Genomic DNA, 16,395 nt, shown 5'->3' with positions numbered 1-16,395 from the left:
GTCATTGAAGGTGCAAACTATTACAAGACAAGTAGTTTATGCATAGAGTCCGCATAACATTTCAATGTTTCCACAATGGTGTAATCCAACGGTGTGAAGCAAAGAGATCGTCATAATGTAGATGACCTGCTACTTCATCGATGGCTTCTACACTATTTGATCATAATCAAACCCAAGTTGGAGGATACCGGGAAGAAGATGCTGAAGAATAATCACGAAAGAAAGAAGATAGAAAGACCAAAAGGACAAGGAAAACAAGGTAGCAAAAAGAATACAAAGCAAATAAAATCTAGCAAGCATGCATCTAGTTTTCGCATGCGTACTTGTTTGCTTGCTTAGCCCCTCAACAAGGAAACTAAGTTCAACATAGATGGCAATATACATCAAAAGACAAACTTGGACAAGAAAAGAAGGGACTGTGAGTTGAACTCCATGCTAATATATCCAAACCATTCTTATGTACTATAGGCAATGTATGCAATAACAAGACTACTTCAACAAACCCCCAAGACGGGGGATGTGGGATTTGGGGCAGGGGGGAGGGGGGGGATGATGGGATTGGGATGGATGGGGAGCATAATGTAAGTCACATTGGGCCTTGTTAAGCAACTTGGACAACAAACTTATTTTACTCCCAAATATGTTGATTGAAATCATAAAAAAAACAAGCTTCTTACATGATGGTGCTCCCACCAAGCTTTTTCCGTGGCCGTTTAGCATCAATCTTATTCATCCAATCTGAAAGGGCTCCCAGCCCTTGAATTCCAAAGTAGATTCCTATCACGACTAAAAAAATCAATATCACCACGAGCATCAATTTAAGTGCTTTTAAAAGGATTCCCTGCATGTCAAAATGCAAATACTCAGCAACAAGTTCAATTTACGATGTTGCAAAAAGTAATTTTTTTTAAAGCTAAAAATAGACCACACATATAATCCCACATGCATAATGCAATATGAAGTTTTCTAACATGAAACCTACACAATAGGCAATCCACATAAAATTTATTCAATGGTATATCATTTGGAGCGACCACGATTCTAGACTAATTAATAGAAGTTTTTCGCTTTGCCCTCAAAGGGTCCTTGACATAAGGCGACACCTTGCACTTTCACTAGATTCTTATGGATCAAACTATACGGTTTCTTGGGTGTCAGGTGGGGACCCACAGTTCAACACAATACATCGCCGGAGTAACAATCATAAACTTCTCTATTCACACACTGCCACTATCCCCCCTAGTAGGTAGAACTTTAGTGGCGAACTAGGTCCTCTAAGCTACAACTTGATACGTGACTGCTTTGATGCTTCCACAAGGAATACATGGGATAGTTGGGGAGGAAATGGGCTTTAGACGCAAAGTATCACCCTATAGGGCAACTTACTTTTTTTGGGCATACCATTGTCTCCTCCAAAACATTGAAGAACCTTGGTGAACACATTGGAGATCTTCGTTGAAGAGGGGTAATAAATGAGTTTCATAGATTTGTCGTGTCCTAGATAAAATAATATTGAACTCCATATTCCACGTAAAATGATATTGAATCTCAGTGCTTGGTCCGTGCATGGAACACCAAGTTTTTTGCAATCACACTGCAACTTTCATTGTCACACATGATTGATGTTGCATCCATGGCGATCTTCACATACCCCCACCTCGGGATCACTCTTGATCAAAAGTTGTTGAGGATCTGAGAATGTCTATGCTCAAGCCCACCTCATGCCATGCTTGCAATGCAAAGGAAACAAAATCAGCCGCTCCAATATCATCCATAGGTCCAAGATCCAAAATGGGAGATGTTAATGCATGCATATACAAAGCCTCTCCCTCTTGCACACAGCTTATACGAGGGTGGTTGGGATTGGCATGGCCCTTCCAATGAACAGTGGGAGGAGCTCCCATAGAATTTTGCAGAGATGGCAAGGTCATTTCTCCTAGACAAGAGTTCCCTCGGGGGTTGATGGAGTGAGACACAATTGGCCCTAACTTTGTAGAGTCACTAATGGGTAAAGGCTAGAGTTGGAGCCCCACCTACTTCAGAGCTGATGCGTCCTTAGAGGAGCTCTTGTGGGACAAAGTTCTTTGCCTTTGAGCTTGGCAATATGTTGGATCTGACCAATGGCCTTTATGGATTTGGGAGGGGACAACCAATTGTGAGGTTTAGCGGTATCCAAAGGAGTGGCATTGATTGGCTTGAACTCATGGTCATGGTCCTTGCCTTTTCTTGTATAGATCACATGGATTTGCAGCTTCCTCTGCAAGTGCTCTATGAGAGACCAAAACATTGGCTACAGCAGCACATTTCCAACCAGATCTTATTGCTTTTGCATAGGGTTACACATTAGTCCTTGGCTAGGGCAGATGTGAGATACCAAGTTGCTCAGAAAAGCTCCAAGAAACCATTCAACACTGCCTTAAGTATTGCCAAATGTCGAAGAAAATGAGGAAACTCACGCTCGGGATTTTTGCATGACATTTCAGAGGTCCCTAAGAAGTGACTTGGCGTATAGTAACAAGGCTTTTAGAGGGCGAGCAGCCTTGCACAATGAGATCAAAAGTGGATCACCAACATGTATGCTAGGCGAGGGCTCTATACTACTCAAGTACCCATGTAAAGACCTTCCCTTCCTTTTGAGAATGATATGTGGGCATGTCGGGGAGTCTTAGGCACTCCTTTGGACGATACCAACGCAATGGGTTCTTGCAAAAATCGTGCAAATTCTACAGTGGTGACTCGACCATGCATAGGAAGAGATCCATTAGCTGATGATATCGAATCACTCCCCCATTATATTACATTCGAATTAGCCGAGCTTCCCCGGAAAAGGGTGAGATTCCAGATGCACTGTTTCAGGAAGAGGTCCAACATACCATAGATTCAATGTGCTTGATGATAGGACGAATAAGGACGGAAACGCACCTAGGAGGACAAGGCGTGCTTCCCTGTACCCATCATGTACGATACTCCTTCAAGCAGGATCAATTGATAAGTCCTTTAGATTCTCCATCAAGTTCTCTCACCAACACCGCACCTTAGGTGAGGATCTCTGTTACACTGAATGGTCCTTTCTAGGCATAAACATTTTCTTTTTTTTTTAAATTGCTTTGCACATCTACACAAAATGTAGAGCTGTCACATTATGTAGCAATGCTATCTGCCTGCAGGGCGGGGAGGGAGGGGGCAGAGCAGGGGCATCGAGGCTGCAGGACAGAGGGCAAGGGGTCTGGGCCAAGCGACGGTTGAGGGGGCTGAGCGACGGGGGACAGGGCGGCTGTGGCTGAGCGAAGGAGAAAGAAAGTTTATTAAAAGTCTTTGGAACCCAAAGGGTATGAGACTAAAAGAAATCCGATACAATGATCAAAGTAGATCAGAGGATTAGAAGTCAAATCAATACAGCAGAACTAGCCCACAGCTTAGTATAAATTTCCCCTTCATTACACCTACTCAGAAAAACGATTGGCTTGATATTTCTAGTCCATCCATATAATAGGCGATAGCTGTGGCCATGAATAAGGTTTTCACGCACAAAGCAAGCTGTCATCCATCCATGAAATGCCAGTCCATGACAAGATACTGTGTGTTTATTGCCTCACTGAGGATAGTGGATCCAATAGCTTCACCGAAGGGTTTACCAAAGAGATAATAAGTTTATGGGATTAAAAGACACTAATATAATCTCATTCAAGAAGGATGTGTTGGTATCAGCAAGATAAAGTCAGTGTTTTCATACAAGGATTTGGTATGTATACCCATGAGTTTCAGCTCTAGTTGAATGTGCTTGCTTCCATGAGTTTTATACTGCAAACATATTCCCTCAACATGTTTTCCTCCATTTCAGCTATAGGTCAATTTGTCTTGAATTCTGTGGAGCATATGGAAACCAGAAAGGGGAGGGAGAGGGGGGTGGCACAGACATACCTTGAACCTTGAAGGCTTTTTTTGTAAATCATTTGAAACATATCGTCGGCGTCGCTTCGTCATCTTCTTCGTGGACAGGTCCTGCAAGATTGGAACATAGACAAGCAATTTTGTGTGAAACTGCATTTCAATAGTCATATGCTGATCCTTTCTCTTTCCAAAATGTGAGGTGGGAGCTTAAATCAGTCATTCAAACTCTGTGAGCAATGGACACAATTGCACATTAAAAAAACATGTCACCTCAATGACCGTTAATTTTCTTTGACGGACTTGGTCCATCTCCTCCTTCAGTTTCTGCTCTTGAGCCACTTTTCTGCATTCTTCATCACAAACAAGCAACCCTATCCCCATAGACCCCCGTTGACCTTGAAACTTTCCATTACTGTAAGCAGCTTGAACATCCAAACAAATCCACTCTTTCTTCAACCGTTGGCATAGACACCGTACAGTTACCTACAAAGCAAACAAACATTTCTGCATCACTGACAAAACATGGAGGTGGCCTAATTCAAAAAGGAAAACGAGTGTGTATACTTTCTTCGCACCTTTGAAGGAAGCTACTTCCTGGACTTCTCTTCTACTCCTTTACAAGACTGAGACACAACACCCTTAGAGTTTATGGTGGTTACTGCCTTGAAGAACAAAGGAATTGAGTCACTTACCTTCTTTCGGCAGTTTGCAGCCTCCATGCAAGGACCTGGATGACATATTTCTGGGCACAAATGTGTACAATTTGGCAGCTTTCTGCAAATGACACACATCCGCTTAGCAGTTTACCATATTTAATGGCCGGTTTCTTCTTCATGCTTCCACAAGGCCCTGAAAAAATGTGCAAGTATTGAAGTAGACCATGGCTATGACAATAGCAGTCTTGAAAAACTGCAGGGGAGAATTTTCAGAAAGGAAAATATTGTGAATTATAGACTCCCCCAATTAGTATATTGCAGGTGAAGCCAATACAAAGTTTAGCATCTATCAAACCTGTGACAAGGACCACCACACGAGAGCTTTTTCTTCCGATCTTCATCAGACATAGTGTTGAAATAGCGGCAATCAAATACATGCATGAGGGTGCCACAATAGCAGGACCGTTTTATAAGAGCTTTGCAAGGAGAGCAATCCCCTGGATGGCATGGTTGCATGCACGGATGGGGGCAAGGAGGCACACGTTCCTGCAAGCAGAAAAGTAATCTATATAGCCTTGGTATGTCCTGACCTAAACATAGTTTGAAAGAAAATCAATTCACGAATGTGAAACTTTATAGTCATGTTATGCTCAGCTGACCTTCTGGCACATGAGATTGCATTCTTCACATGTAAAAGGTACATCCTCATCCATCAAAGGTGTTGGTTGATGAACTTCAGACGCCTTCCGGAGTACTGTAACTTCATGGCAAGGCCTCTGGCATACATGATTACCACAAGCAAGAGGGTTGCCACAGGGCATTCCACAGACAAATCCATAGCTTGCAGAGCAAACCATCTGCGACCACCCACTTAAGCTCCAGTGAAAATTTTGGTGGTCAGCCACAATCTTGAAAGAAGAAGGAAAGGTTGCAACTGAAAATTACACGATAGGTTGAAGCAATGAACCTTACTGTTTGCTCCCGTCCCAAGTGACGACCAAAGCACTGTCTCAGAATGCGCTCAGGGCATGGTGGACAAGGCAATCCCAAACTCTGTCCATTCTGCTCCACCTCCTTCCGTTTCCTCTTCTGTTTCAAAGTAAATTCCGGGTTTAGGGGTGGTCGAGGACCGTGGCACCTATCATTTCACATTGCAGAACATCACAATGTAAGTCCAAAAAAGACCATAATAAATCTCAAAAGACACAAATACACGGTTTGAAACTCAAAACAAATAGTCGGCGTAGGTTTGACATTCATGGCATTACGTTGCACACTTCTCTATGGACTGATTGTTACAAAAATTCCAACTATTTAGAACTGAAAGTTAAAGTTCTAAGACATCAGATTGAAAATAGCATCCAAATTCAATAACAGTAACTACTTCATCTTTCCAAATGAAAAGAAGAATAATCAAGAAATCATGAGCAAAGCACATGAGATCCAGGGCAAGTTACTTGTTAACAATTGTTGTAGGTGGAATAATAAAGAAATTATCTTCATTCAATGGCAAACAATTTCAATAATTATGTCAAAAGTGTCTGTCCATCATACTGGCTGATCCTTATGGGCTCTCTTGCCAGCTTATTTAGAAATTAGAGTGACGTAGAGGTGCAAGAGGAGACAGGTTCTTCTTGGAGGACCTTAATGTCACCCATAGACATCTGTGAGTGGCTCTCCATAAGTCTTTGGAAGCTTAACACAAGATTTTCCCTCCGACCCCTCACAAGCCTCAGCAAAGATGGCTGTCATTCCAAGCGTTAGAATCAAAGTGCAAGGATCACACAAAGTGTATGGGCATGTGGAGTAACACAAACATGGAGACCAGAATCATAGGTCAGCTACTACACAGGTTGATTCTCTTCTCCACTCTTGAGTTATTCTTCATAGCGTTACCTTTCAAGTGAACCTGTCACCTTTACTCCAACAAAGCAATGGTCCAAAATGTGCTCTCTAATTGGAAAGGAGTGTCTAGAACACTTGCAAGGTCACATAAACAAGAACCAGAATGCTGAATAGGGATTCAAGATGAGCTTTGTGCTTTGAGTGTCTAGTTTGCAGAGAGGAGTGATGGAAGTAGCTTATCATCTAGCATAGCAAGATGTTCCCACAACTTCTAATAAAAGGTCATCATTGATATATTGGACAAGCCCCATAATAGCATTATGCCAATGCAGGGTAATCATCTTCTTAAGGACTAGTTAAAAGAGCTCACAAAGGCTCTGGAATTCCACTATATGCAGCCTCTACCAGGAGCACTGTTTTCTTCTGGGAGTGGAGCCACTCACCATCCTTCACACAAGGTTAAAGTGGCACTTTCAGCATCAACCTTGGATTTTCTCTAGCTTCTTAAGGGAGTTTGATTTTTCCCTGTTAGGGTATGTGTTTTCTCATGCTTTGCATGATGTACTTTTCCCTTGAGTTTTGCTATGGGAGTCTCTTTCATAACTAATAGAAGTCCTTTTGTTTGGAAAAAAACAAGTACAGTGACCCTATGTATCAAAACAATTACAATCCTTCTACAACGTATTGGAACAATTTCAATCTTTGATCCTGATGGCCAAGGTCTATTAGTGACATTGCAAGAGACAGCAGGACAAAAGTCCCTACACAAATAAGCTCTTGAAAGTGCCTTGGATTTTCTCCAGCTTCTTGATTTTTCCCTGTTAGGGTATTTGTTTTCTCATGCTTTGCATGCTGTACTTTTCCTTGAGTTTTGCTCTGGGAGTCTCTTTCATACCTAATAGAAGTCCTTTTGTTTGGAAAAAAAAAAAGGACAGGGATCCTATGTATCGAAACAATTACAATCCTTCTACAATGTATTGGAACAATGATCAGGGCACATGGCAGCATGTACTGGCCGAGTGATGACATACATGGGATGACAGATTAAGCTCAGCATTAAAGATTTATCATGTGAAGCATCGCCACAGCAAACCCGGAGCAAGGTTATAATGACATGTGGATAAAGGTGGATTTATAGCAGGTAGGAGGAGTTATTCCCAAAGCAGAAAATTTGTTAAGGAGTATGTAAAACTCTTAGGGGCTTGGGGAGCTGAAGTCACAGACTTCATGCAGAATCTGCTACAGAATGAGCAGGTAGATCTAAACCAATAACCCTTCTTAGATCTGGCCAGGGGATGGGGGAAACAAAAAGCATGATCAATAGGGTATGTAATTCAGCTAATTTTTTTCCCTTACCTTTGTTTGCATGTGTGGCCACAAGGCAGTTCTTCGTTGCATACCAGCTCACATGGTGGGCAGGCACCGTAATGGCATCTGTGTGGCTGCATAATTGCAAGGTACAAAGTCAGATATATTTTTTATAAAGTTGCTAACACAACAAGATGACATAAAAAGCATTTATTTCACACCTTGCAATTTAGCCCATGTCGGCAACAGGGCACAGTGAGACATGCTTTCGAACACCGAGGAGGCCTTTTATCTCTCTCTGCACCACAAGGTACCTAGTAAAGGAATCAAGGTGAGACATAAAGGTAATGAAACTACTGAAATTTATGCACTTGCATTGACATATTACATCCTGTACACCAAAAATCAAAGCATCTTCCTGCTTGCATGAAAAGCTGACCGTCTATAGAGTGACAAAATGTTCTTGACTATTGACCTCATATACTTCAAACCAAACACACTCTCCATGAAGCTAACTTGACACCCAAAAAAAAAAGGATGAACTGACTTCATATGCCGTAGAACCGCAAGCGCAAGAGATCCTCACTGACACAGGACATGGTGCACACGGGCCTCTGAAACAGCAAAGTGATGAATCTCTTCCACATCAGTTAAATCCTTTGTTGACAGCATGTACTGCACATTTTCCAATGCTAATTCTTTTTATTTTAAAAAAACTTCTTGATTGATGTTAAAAGTTCCCTCAAATCATTCAAAATCTATGAGCATCATACTGATTTAACTGCCTTATTCTATTCCAACTTTGCAACCATCTGTGAGCCAGCTTTGTGATTAGCTTTTTTTCAAACCTTTCGGTATTATGTACAGTTTCTTCATTTGATTACTTCCATCCATTAGATCACCGAGGGATGTCAAATGGGCATGTTGTATTTGATTTTTGAACTAATCTGAGCTCTATATGGCATTTGAATAGCTTTAAGAGATTTTGCAGAACCAAACAGTAGGATATCCAACAAATAATTTTACTCGAGAGTTACACTATACTCAAGATCTGAAAAAAGCTAAAGCATGTACATGGATATAAACCCCAAACTGTGACCCTGATCCTCCTTTGACTCCTATCTTTATGTTCTTCCATCCCAAACAAGATGCATGATTACAGACAGTTGGGACTTCCTTTAGCAATAAGCTAACCTGGGGGGATGTGACCTTCAAACAAAACTCAGTAATTTTGAATGAAGACCTGTCATACCCTAAAATCCAGAATTGATTTTGTTATTACTCAAGCCTTGTAGATAAAATATTCACGTGTTTAAAATCAATCGACAATGGAAGACCAAGCTGTTGTGCTGCAGCTCCCTGCTCCTTCCACATGCTGCACTGCCCCCTCCGCCTTTGCCTCCTTTCACCCTGCTTCCACCTCTTCTTTCCTCTCTCTTCTCACGCCACTCCCCTCTCTGTTTTGCCATTTTCTGCCACCTCTCCCCTTTTCTTGCTTTGCCAAATGCCCATTTTTGGCCACCTGGGACTTGCCCTGGACCTGGAGTCTGCTGGTGCTGTAGCCTCACCCATAGCCGTTAAAGTTCTACTTTCTCCAAAAGGTAAACAACAGGTGCACAATGCAGCAGACTTTGGTGGTCAGGATCATTGGACTCAATCTCATGAGGAGTCACGTGCAGAATTGGATCTAGGCGAGTTTAGTGCTAGAGGCTGACCAAATCTAGGGAGCCACCATCTATGGGAGAGGAGTTTTTCTCCTCTAGTTAAGCTCCCCCGATGCTACCCTGGCACTGGTGGAGCAGGTCCTATCTTCCTACACCCACACCTTGTTTACTTCATCCCATAGTACCATGGTTTCATAGTTGACGACAATGGTACCATGGTTTCCTCCGTTAGCCCTCCGTCAGCCCCCGCTAGCTCCCCGCTCCGTTAGCCCCCCGTCAGCCCCCGCTAGCCCTCCGCTAGCCTTGCCCTAGCCCTCCGTCAGCCTCCGCTCCACCCTCGCTCGTCCTCTTTCGTAGCAGCAGCATCGCTTCGGGGAGCAGCTCGCCTTCTTTTCACACAACCCCAGGCTGGGCTGAACCTAGCCCAGCTTAGGGGTTAGCTCCAACAAAGGGGTTTTCTCAGATTGATGCAGGCCAATATGGAGTTTCCCAACATGAAGCTGTTCGTCTCTACCCCGACCAGCAAGCCTTCGTACTCCTCCGTTGGAGCAACACGTAGCTGTTAGAAAAGAGAGTGTGAGAGCAAGAGAGCTGAACGTAGTGCTTGCAATAGAAGAAGTGACTAATACAAGAAGTGCGATGGGTTTTGTCTAAGTGACAAAACCTTATCCTTCACTAACCGTAGTTAGTGAACTAACTGTGGTTAGGGGGAAAAACCTCTAAAAGAGAAAAAAGTGCCCCTAACCTACTTATTACATTACATTGGTCACTACTAAATTATAATAATAATTCTAACACCCCTTGCAGTGCCAATGTCATGTACAAGGAAATGATCAATCACCAAAAGGAGATAAGTTCAGGGCACTGCGAAATGCCTCAAACTTTTCACGTGGAAGTGCTTTGGTGAAGATGTCTGCAACATTGTCATGTGTTGACACATAGATCATACTGATCTCTCCTGCATGCAACTTCTCTCTGACATAGTGATAGTGAACCTCAATGTGCTTCGTTCGAGCATGAAACACAAGATTCTTTGCCACTGCTATAGCACTCTGACTATCAGTGAGAATCAGAGAAGGACCCTCCAATGAAAGATGAAGATCAAATAAACGACGCAGCCAAACACATTCAACTGTCGCTGTGAAAGCTGCCCTGTACTCAGCTTCACATGAGGAGGTAGCCACTGTAGATTGTTTCTTGCTCAACCAAGAAATGCAAGCATGTCCTAGAAAGAAACAATTCCCACTGGTGGACTGCCTATTATCATAGTCTCCAACCCAATCTGAGTCACTGTAAGCATGCATCTGCAAGTCACCCCCCCCCCCCCGGGAAACATCAAGCCAAAAGACTTTGTAGCTTGCAAGTAACGGAAGATGCGTTTTACAGCCTGCCAAATGAGGCACCTGACTATAGATTGTGACATCAATTGATTCACCCGCATCATGCATTGTAGGCTTCAACCCCGGCTCCATGGGAGTGGACATAGGCTTGCAATCATGCACGTTGAATTTGTCCAAGAGCTTTTGAACATACTTCGACTGAGACATAACAATGCCACGTTTCTCTTGAATAAACTGGATCCCCAAAAAGAAATGTAACAAGCCCAAGTCTGACATATCAAATGTAGCTTTCAATTGGACCTTGAAATCTGCAATTACTTCCTCATTTGATCCGGTGAGCAGCATGTCATCTACATAAAGAATGATGACCAAAATACGCATTGTAGGCTTCAGCCCCGGCTCCATGGGAGTGGACATAGGCTTGCAATCATGCATGTTGAATCTGTCCAAGAGCTTTTGAACATACTTGGACTGAGACATAACAATGCCACGTTTCTCTTGAATAAACTAGATCCCCAAAAAGAAATGTCACAAGCCCAAGTCTGACATATCAAATGTAGCTTTCAATTGGGCCTTGAAATCTGCAATGACTTCCTCATTTGATCCGGTGAGCAGCATGTCATCTACATAAAGAATGATGACCAAAATATCCCCCTCATCTTTCTTGATGTAGAGGGTGCTCTCAGTTGGACTATTGTGCAACCCCTTGCTGGTCAGAAAGGCATCAATTTTGGCATACCATGCACGTGGGGCTTGTTTCAGCCCATACAAAGCTTTATTCAGCTTGCATACCTGAAGTGCATTTCCTGAAATTTCAAAGCCCGGAGGTTGTTTGACATAAACCTCTTCCAACTAGTCTCCATTAAGGAAAGTTGTTTTAATGTCCAACTGATGAACATTCCATTCAAAATTTACAGCCATGGCTATAACTGACCTGATGGTAGTCATCCTGGATATAGGAGCAAAAGTCTCCTCATAATCTATGCCTTTTTTCTGAGCATATCCTTTTGCAACCAGCCTTGCCTTGTACCGATCAATGGAGCCATCTGGCTTTCTTTTGACTTTGAAAACCCACCGTGTACCTATGGCATTCTTACTTGGTGGCAAATCCACAACATCCCAAGTCTGATTTGTATGAATGGACTGCAACTCATCGTGCATGGCATTCATCCAATGAACATTATCTTTTGCTTCTTCAAATGTCTTAGGCTCCTCCTCATCAAGAAGAGTACCTGCATAAGCTGATTCAACTGAATGAGCTCCCCCCATGTGCCTTACTGCACTACGAGTTCTGCCAGGCAATGGAGCTTCAAGCCTACTCTCCCTGAGAGTCTGAAGCAACCAATGCGGGACTGTTTTGGCTGCGTTTATCTCTTGAATTTCTTGCCTGACAACTTCATCCACACCCTAAGGTTGTACCAATTCAGCTGGGGGCTGAAGCTGTACTTGTGGAGCTGGCGGAGGTTGCTGTAAATTCTGAGTTTCAGCGGGGGAACCAAATGCTATAGGAAGCATCCCCTCAAACACATCATCTAAAGAGGCCGGAATCTGAAATTCAGCATTTGATGTGCAGAATTTTCAGAGAATATGACATCTCTACTAACAAAAATCTTGCGTATCTTGCGTAGCAGGATTGTAGAGTCGATAGCCTTTGCTTTGTGAGCTATATCCCACAAAAATGCATTTTAGTGCCTTATCTGATAACTTGTGTCTGAACTCCACAGGCACGTGGGCATATGCTACACAACCAAAAACTCTGAAATGGTCCACTGAAGGCTTTCTCCCATGCCATGCCTCATAGGGAGTGATTGTCTTCAAAGCCTTTGTAGGAGCCCGATTTAAAATACAATTGGCACACATGAGGCCTTCCAACCAAAACCTGTGAGGCAACTTCTTACTTGTGAGCATGCATCTATCCATTTCCATGGCGGTGTGATTCTTCCGCTCAGCTTGCCATTCTGTTGAGGTGTAAGCCTCACTATAAGCTGATGCATAATGCCTTTTTCTTTCAGAAATGTCTCAAATTCATGAGACATATATTCCCCCCCTCGATCTGTGCGAAGTGTCTGCACCTTGAGTCCTGTCTCATTCTCAACCATAGCCACAAAGTGTTTGAAATGCATAAACACTTCTGATTTTGCCTTGAGACCATAGACCCAAGTGTAGTTGGTAAAGTCATCTATGAATGTAACAAAATAGAGATAACTCCCAAAAGCAGGTGTCCTCATGGGACCGCAGACATCACTGTGAATAAGCTGCAAATTTCTTGTAGCTTTCACTGCACCATCCTTCTTGAAGGGAAGCCTATGCATTTTGCCAAGAATGCAACCTTCACATGCATGAGAAGGAGGCGACTCCAAAGGAGGTAATGCATCAACCATATCATGCCTCTGAAGTGTCATTAAGCTGCCATAGCTCATGTGCCCATACCTGGCATGCCATAACTCTGCATTCTGCATCGCAACAGTGGGAGTGCTAGAGCTGATAATGCAAGATGGGATCTTTTTTCATATAGATCAAACAAAAAAAGACCCCGATACAAAGTGCCAGACAAGCTCAAAGCATATTCATTTTCTTTGTCTCTGATTGCACACTTGTCATCATCAAAAACAACCTGAAATCCTCCTCTATTGAGTGAGGACACTGAAAGAAAATTCTTCTTTATACCTAGCACATAGAGTACATCTGAAATTCTGAAATCTGTGCCATCAGTGGATGTGAGAATAATGTCTCCCACTCCACACACTGAATAAGAAGAATTATTTGCACAAGTTACCTTCTTCTTGGTGAGTAAAGAATGCAGAGTTACAAACAGATTTTTCTTGGAAGTGATGTGCTTTGAAGCACCACTATCAAAATACCAAGTATGTATTGTCTCATCAACACTAAAAGAGCATTCATCCTTTGAAGGATCGTAACTGCAAGTCAAAAAAGCATATGGGTCATCATGATTAGTGGCTGTAGTATCTGAACTACCCACTGAAAAATCTGGAGTGCAAGACAAAAAGGCATAGTGCTCTTCAACCAAGTTGGCTGCAACATCTCCTCCATCATGGCAATGTGGACCTGATGCATCTGATACAACCATACCGGAATCCCTTTTCTTTTCTTTGGCTATGCGCTTCTTGCACTCTCCAATATAATGACCTGGCTTCTTGCAATAATGACAGATGCCCTTCTTTTTCTGCTTGTTTGTATCACCCTGTGCCTTATAAGAAGGCTGTCCAGAACATGGTTGTAAGACACGTTAAGACACGACACGTTAGACACGCTTCAGACACGAGTGTCTAAAGTGTCTTAAAGATAAGACACGTAAGACACACCATTGTGGTTATAATAATAAATATTTAATTAATATATGTATAAGTATGCAAATGTACAACTTGCTAGCATAGCTAGCTGCTAGATTCTAGAAGTACAATAAGCTACACTTAAATAATGCAAGAAGAAACAATGCACTTGTACAATGTAGTTAAGAGTCAAGACTCATCACTCAAGACTTAAAAGTTAAAGTTAAGACTCACGACTGAAGAGCTCACAAGTTTTGAGTACTTAAGGGTTTAAACTGACAATTGAATCTTTTCACATGTGACATGAATGAAAACTGCATCTCGATACATATAATTGAAAGGAAGCTTTCGACTCTCAAGACTCAAATCTCTGAAGATTCATCCTAATCTGAATCTATGAGGTCACTGCCACTGCTAGATCCAAAGTCACCATCAATGATAGCATGGCTAAGTCAAACTCAATGTGTGTTGTTACTCCCCACCCACCAAAAAAAAAAAAAAACGCAAGAGTGTCTAAAGGTGTCTTAAGGTAAGACACGTGTCTTAAGTGTCTTACGTGTCTTATCATAAGACACGAGTGTCTTAACAACCATGGTCCAGAATCATCTTTATGCTTATGTGTGGGCTGATGGGCATGTGGCTTTTGCTGCCCTTTACCCTTGGGCTTGAACTTAGAGAGCATAGCATGCTCGCCAGCCCGAGTTGCCATATTTCTGCATGTTTGTTTCTCCTGCAACAGAAGTCCTACCAACTCGTGAAAGGGGAGAGGATTGCTGCCCCCCCTCAATGACAAATTCAGCGAGGTGTGGAAACCGAGATAGGACTTAGGAAGAGAGTTCAGAGTGGTGGAGATCATCTCTGAATCCGGTTCCATGCCCTTTTACCTGCAAAATTGCAACCCAAATGCAAAAGCCCCAATTTCTTGTGGGAAATTGCATACAAAAGAGGGCAAATGATCTGACAGCCCCAAATGTTGCACAAATTGAGCTCTATTTGCAAAAGCCCCAAATTTCACTACAAAATTGCAGTGTAATTGCAAAAGCCCCAATTTCTTGCCAAAAATTGCATCCAAAACAATGGCTCACTGCAAAAATGCACCTGTGTGCATATGCAAACAAAAGAGCCCCAAAACGTACTTATAGTACAAAGCTGCTGCAATGATTTTCCACCTGAGACTTCAAAAGTATTTACAGCAATACATCTTAAGTGGCAATGGCTTATTGGGAAGAGTAAAGCATTACTTAGTCAAATATGAAGTGCAAAGTCGTGGATCGCTCCATGCGCACATTATGCTATGGTTACATGACGATGACGTTGAGCGAGTAACGAATGAAATAGATCAAAGAAGCACCTTGAAGTCGGGAACAAAAGTATACAGACAACTGCACGAAAAGCTGTACGATCGACAGTGTACGGATGACTGTGTACGGATTCCTGTGCACTGTTGTACGGATTCCTGTGTACGGACGTATGGTCCTCCTTCTTTTACGGACAATCGGCATACGAAACATGTAGTACGATGGGTGTACGGACTAGCTGCAAATGTACGACTGTACGGAATAGTCCGTACGGCTTGTACGGACAGCAACGCAAGAGCAGTGTGCAAACAATGAGCTGCAGTACGGAAGTCCGTACGTTGTACGACGCACGGTAGTACGACTGTACGGACGGGATCTGCGAGCAGGGAGAGCTTGCGGGCAAGGAGCAGGAAGCAGGGCAGGGAACTAGGAGCAGGGTCTTGCTGCTCTGATACCAAATGTTAGAAAAGAGAGTGTGAGAGCAAGAGAGCTGAACGTAGTGCTTGTAATAGAAGAAGTGACTGAAGGAGATGGAGAGAGTGAGAGAGTCGAAAGCTTAGAAGCTGTAGTTGCAAAATAGAGTGTAAAAGAGTACAACACAAAATAGAGTTGATAAGGTTTTGTCATAGTGACAAAACCTTAGTAGTCACTAACCATAGTTAGTGAACTAACTGTAGTTAGGGGGAAAAACCTCTAAATGAGGGAAAAGTGCCCCTAACTAACTTATTATATTACATTGATCACTGCTGAATTATATCTATAATTCCAACACCCCCCTGCAGTGCCAATGTCATGTACAAGGCTGATCAATCACCAAACGGATATAAGTTCAGGGCACTGCGAAATGCCTCGAACTTCTCACGTGGTAGTGCCTTGGTGAAAATATCTGCAACGTTGTCATGTGTGGACACAAAGATCATACTGATCTCTCCTGCATGCAACTTCTCTCTGACGTAGTGATAGTGAACCTCAATGTGCTTCGTGCGAGCATGAAACACTGGATTCTTTGCCACTACAATGGCACTCTGACTATCAGTGAGAATTGGAGAAGGACCCTCCAAAGACAGATGAAGATCAGCAAATAAACGTCTCAGCCAGACACA

General features: G+C 42.7%; 1 protein-coding gene across 1 annotated transcript in view; it reads right to left on the bottom strand.

The window, feature by feature from the left end:
- Window positions 1–520: 520 nt before the first annotated feature.
- The window catches only part of NFXL2 (NF-X1-type zinc finger protein NFXL2), a 64,305-nt gene continuing 48,430 nt past the window's right edge, over window positions 521–16,395 (bottom strand). Inside the window, exons 4-13 of the mRNA XM_087384539.1 lie at window positions 8,248–8,314; window positions 7,922–8,014; window positions 7,749–7,834; window positions 5,520–5,685; window positions 5,207–5,404; window positions 4,903–5,093; window positions 4,584–4,665; window positions 4,162–4,374; window positions 3,922–4,002; window positions 521–841 (exon numbers count right to left, since the gene is read on the bottom strand). Of these exons, the coding sequence (XP_087240665.1) occupies window positions 674–841; window positions 3,922–4,002; window positions 4,162–4,374; window positions 4,584–4,665; window positions 4,903–5,093; window positions 5,207–5,404; window positions 5,520–5,685; window positions 7,749–7,834; window positions 7,922–8,014; window positions 8,248–8,314 (1,345 nt within the window). The 3' untranslated portion in view covers window positions 521–673. The remainder of the gene's footprint in view (window positions 842–3,921; window positions 4,003–4,161; window positions 4,375–4,583; window positions 4,666–4,902; window positions 5,094–5,206; window positions 5,405–5,519; window positions 5,686–7,748; window positions 7,835–7,921; window positions 8,015–8,247; window positions 8,315–16,395) is intronic.

The sequence above is a fragment of the Dipteris shenzhenensis genome, chromosome 14, assembly GCF_047967505.1.
Source record: "Dipteris shenzhenensis isolate YYH24624 ecotype China chromosome 14, Dip_SZ_1.0, whole genome shotgun sequence".
Taxonomy (NCBI): Eukaryota; Viridiplantae; Streptophyta; class Polypodiopsida; order Gleicheniales; family Dipteridaceae; genus Dipteris; species Dipteris shenzhenensis.
The sequence above is the reverse complement of the archived record's forward strand: the minus strand, read 5'-3'. Positions and strand labels throughout refer to the sequence as shown.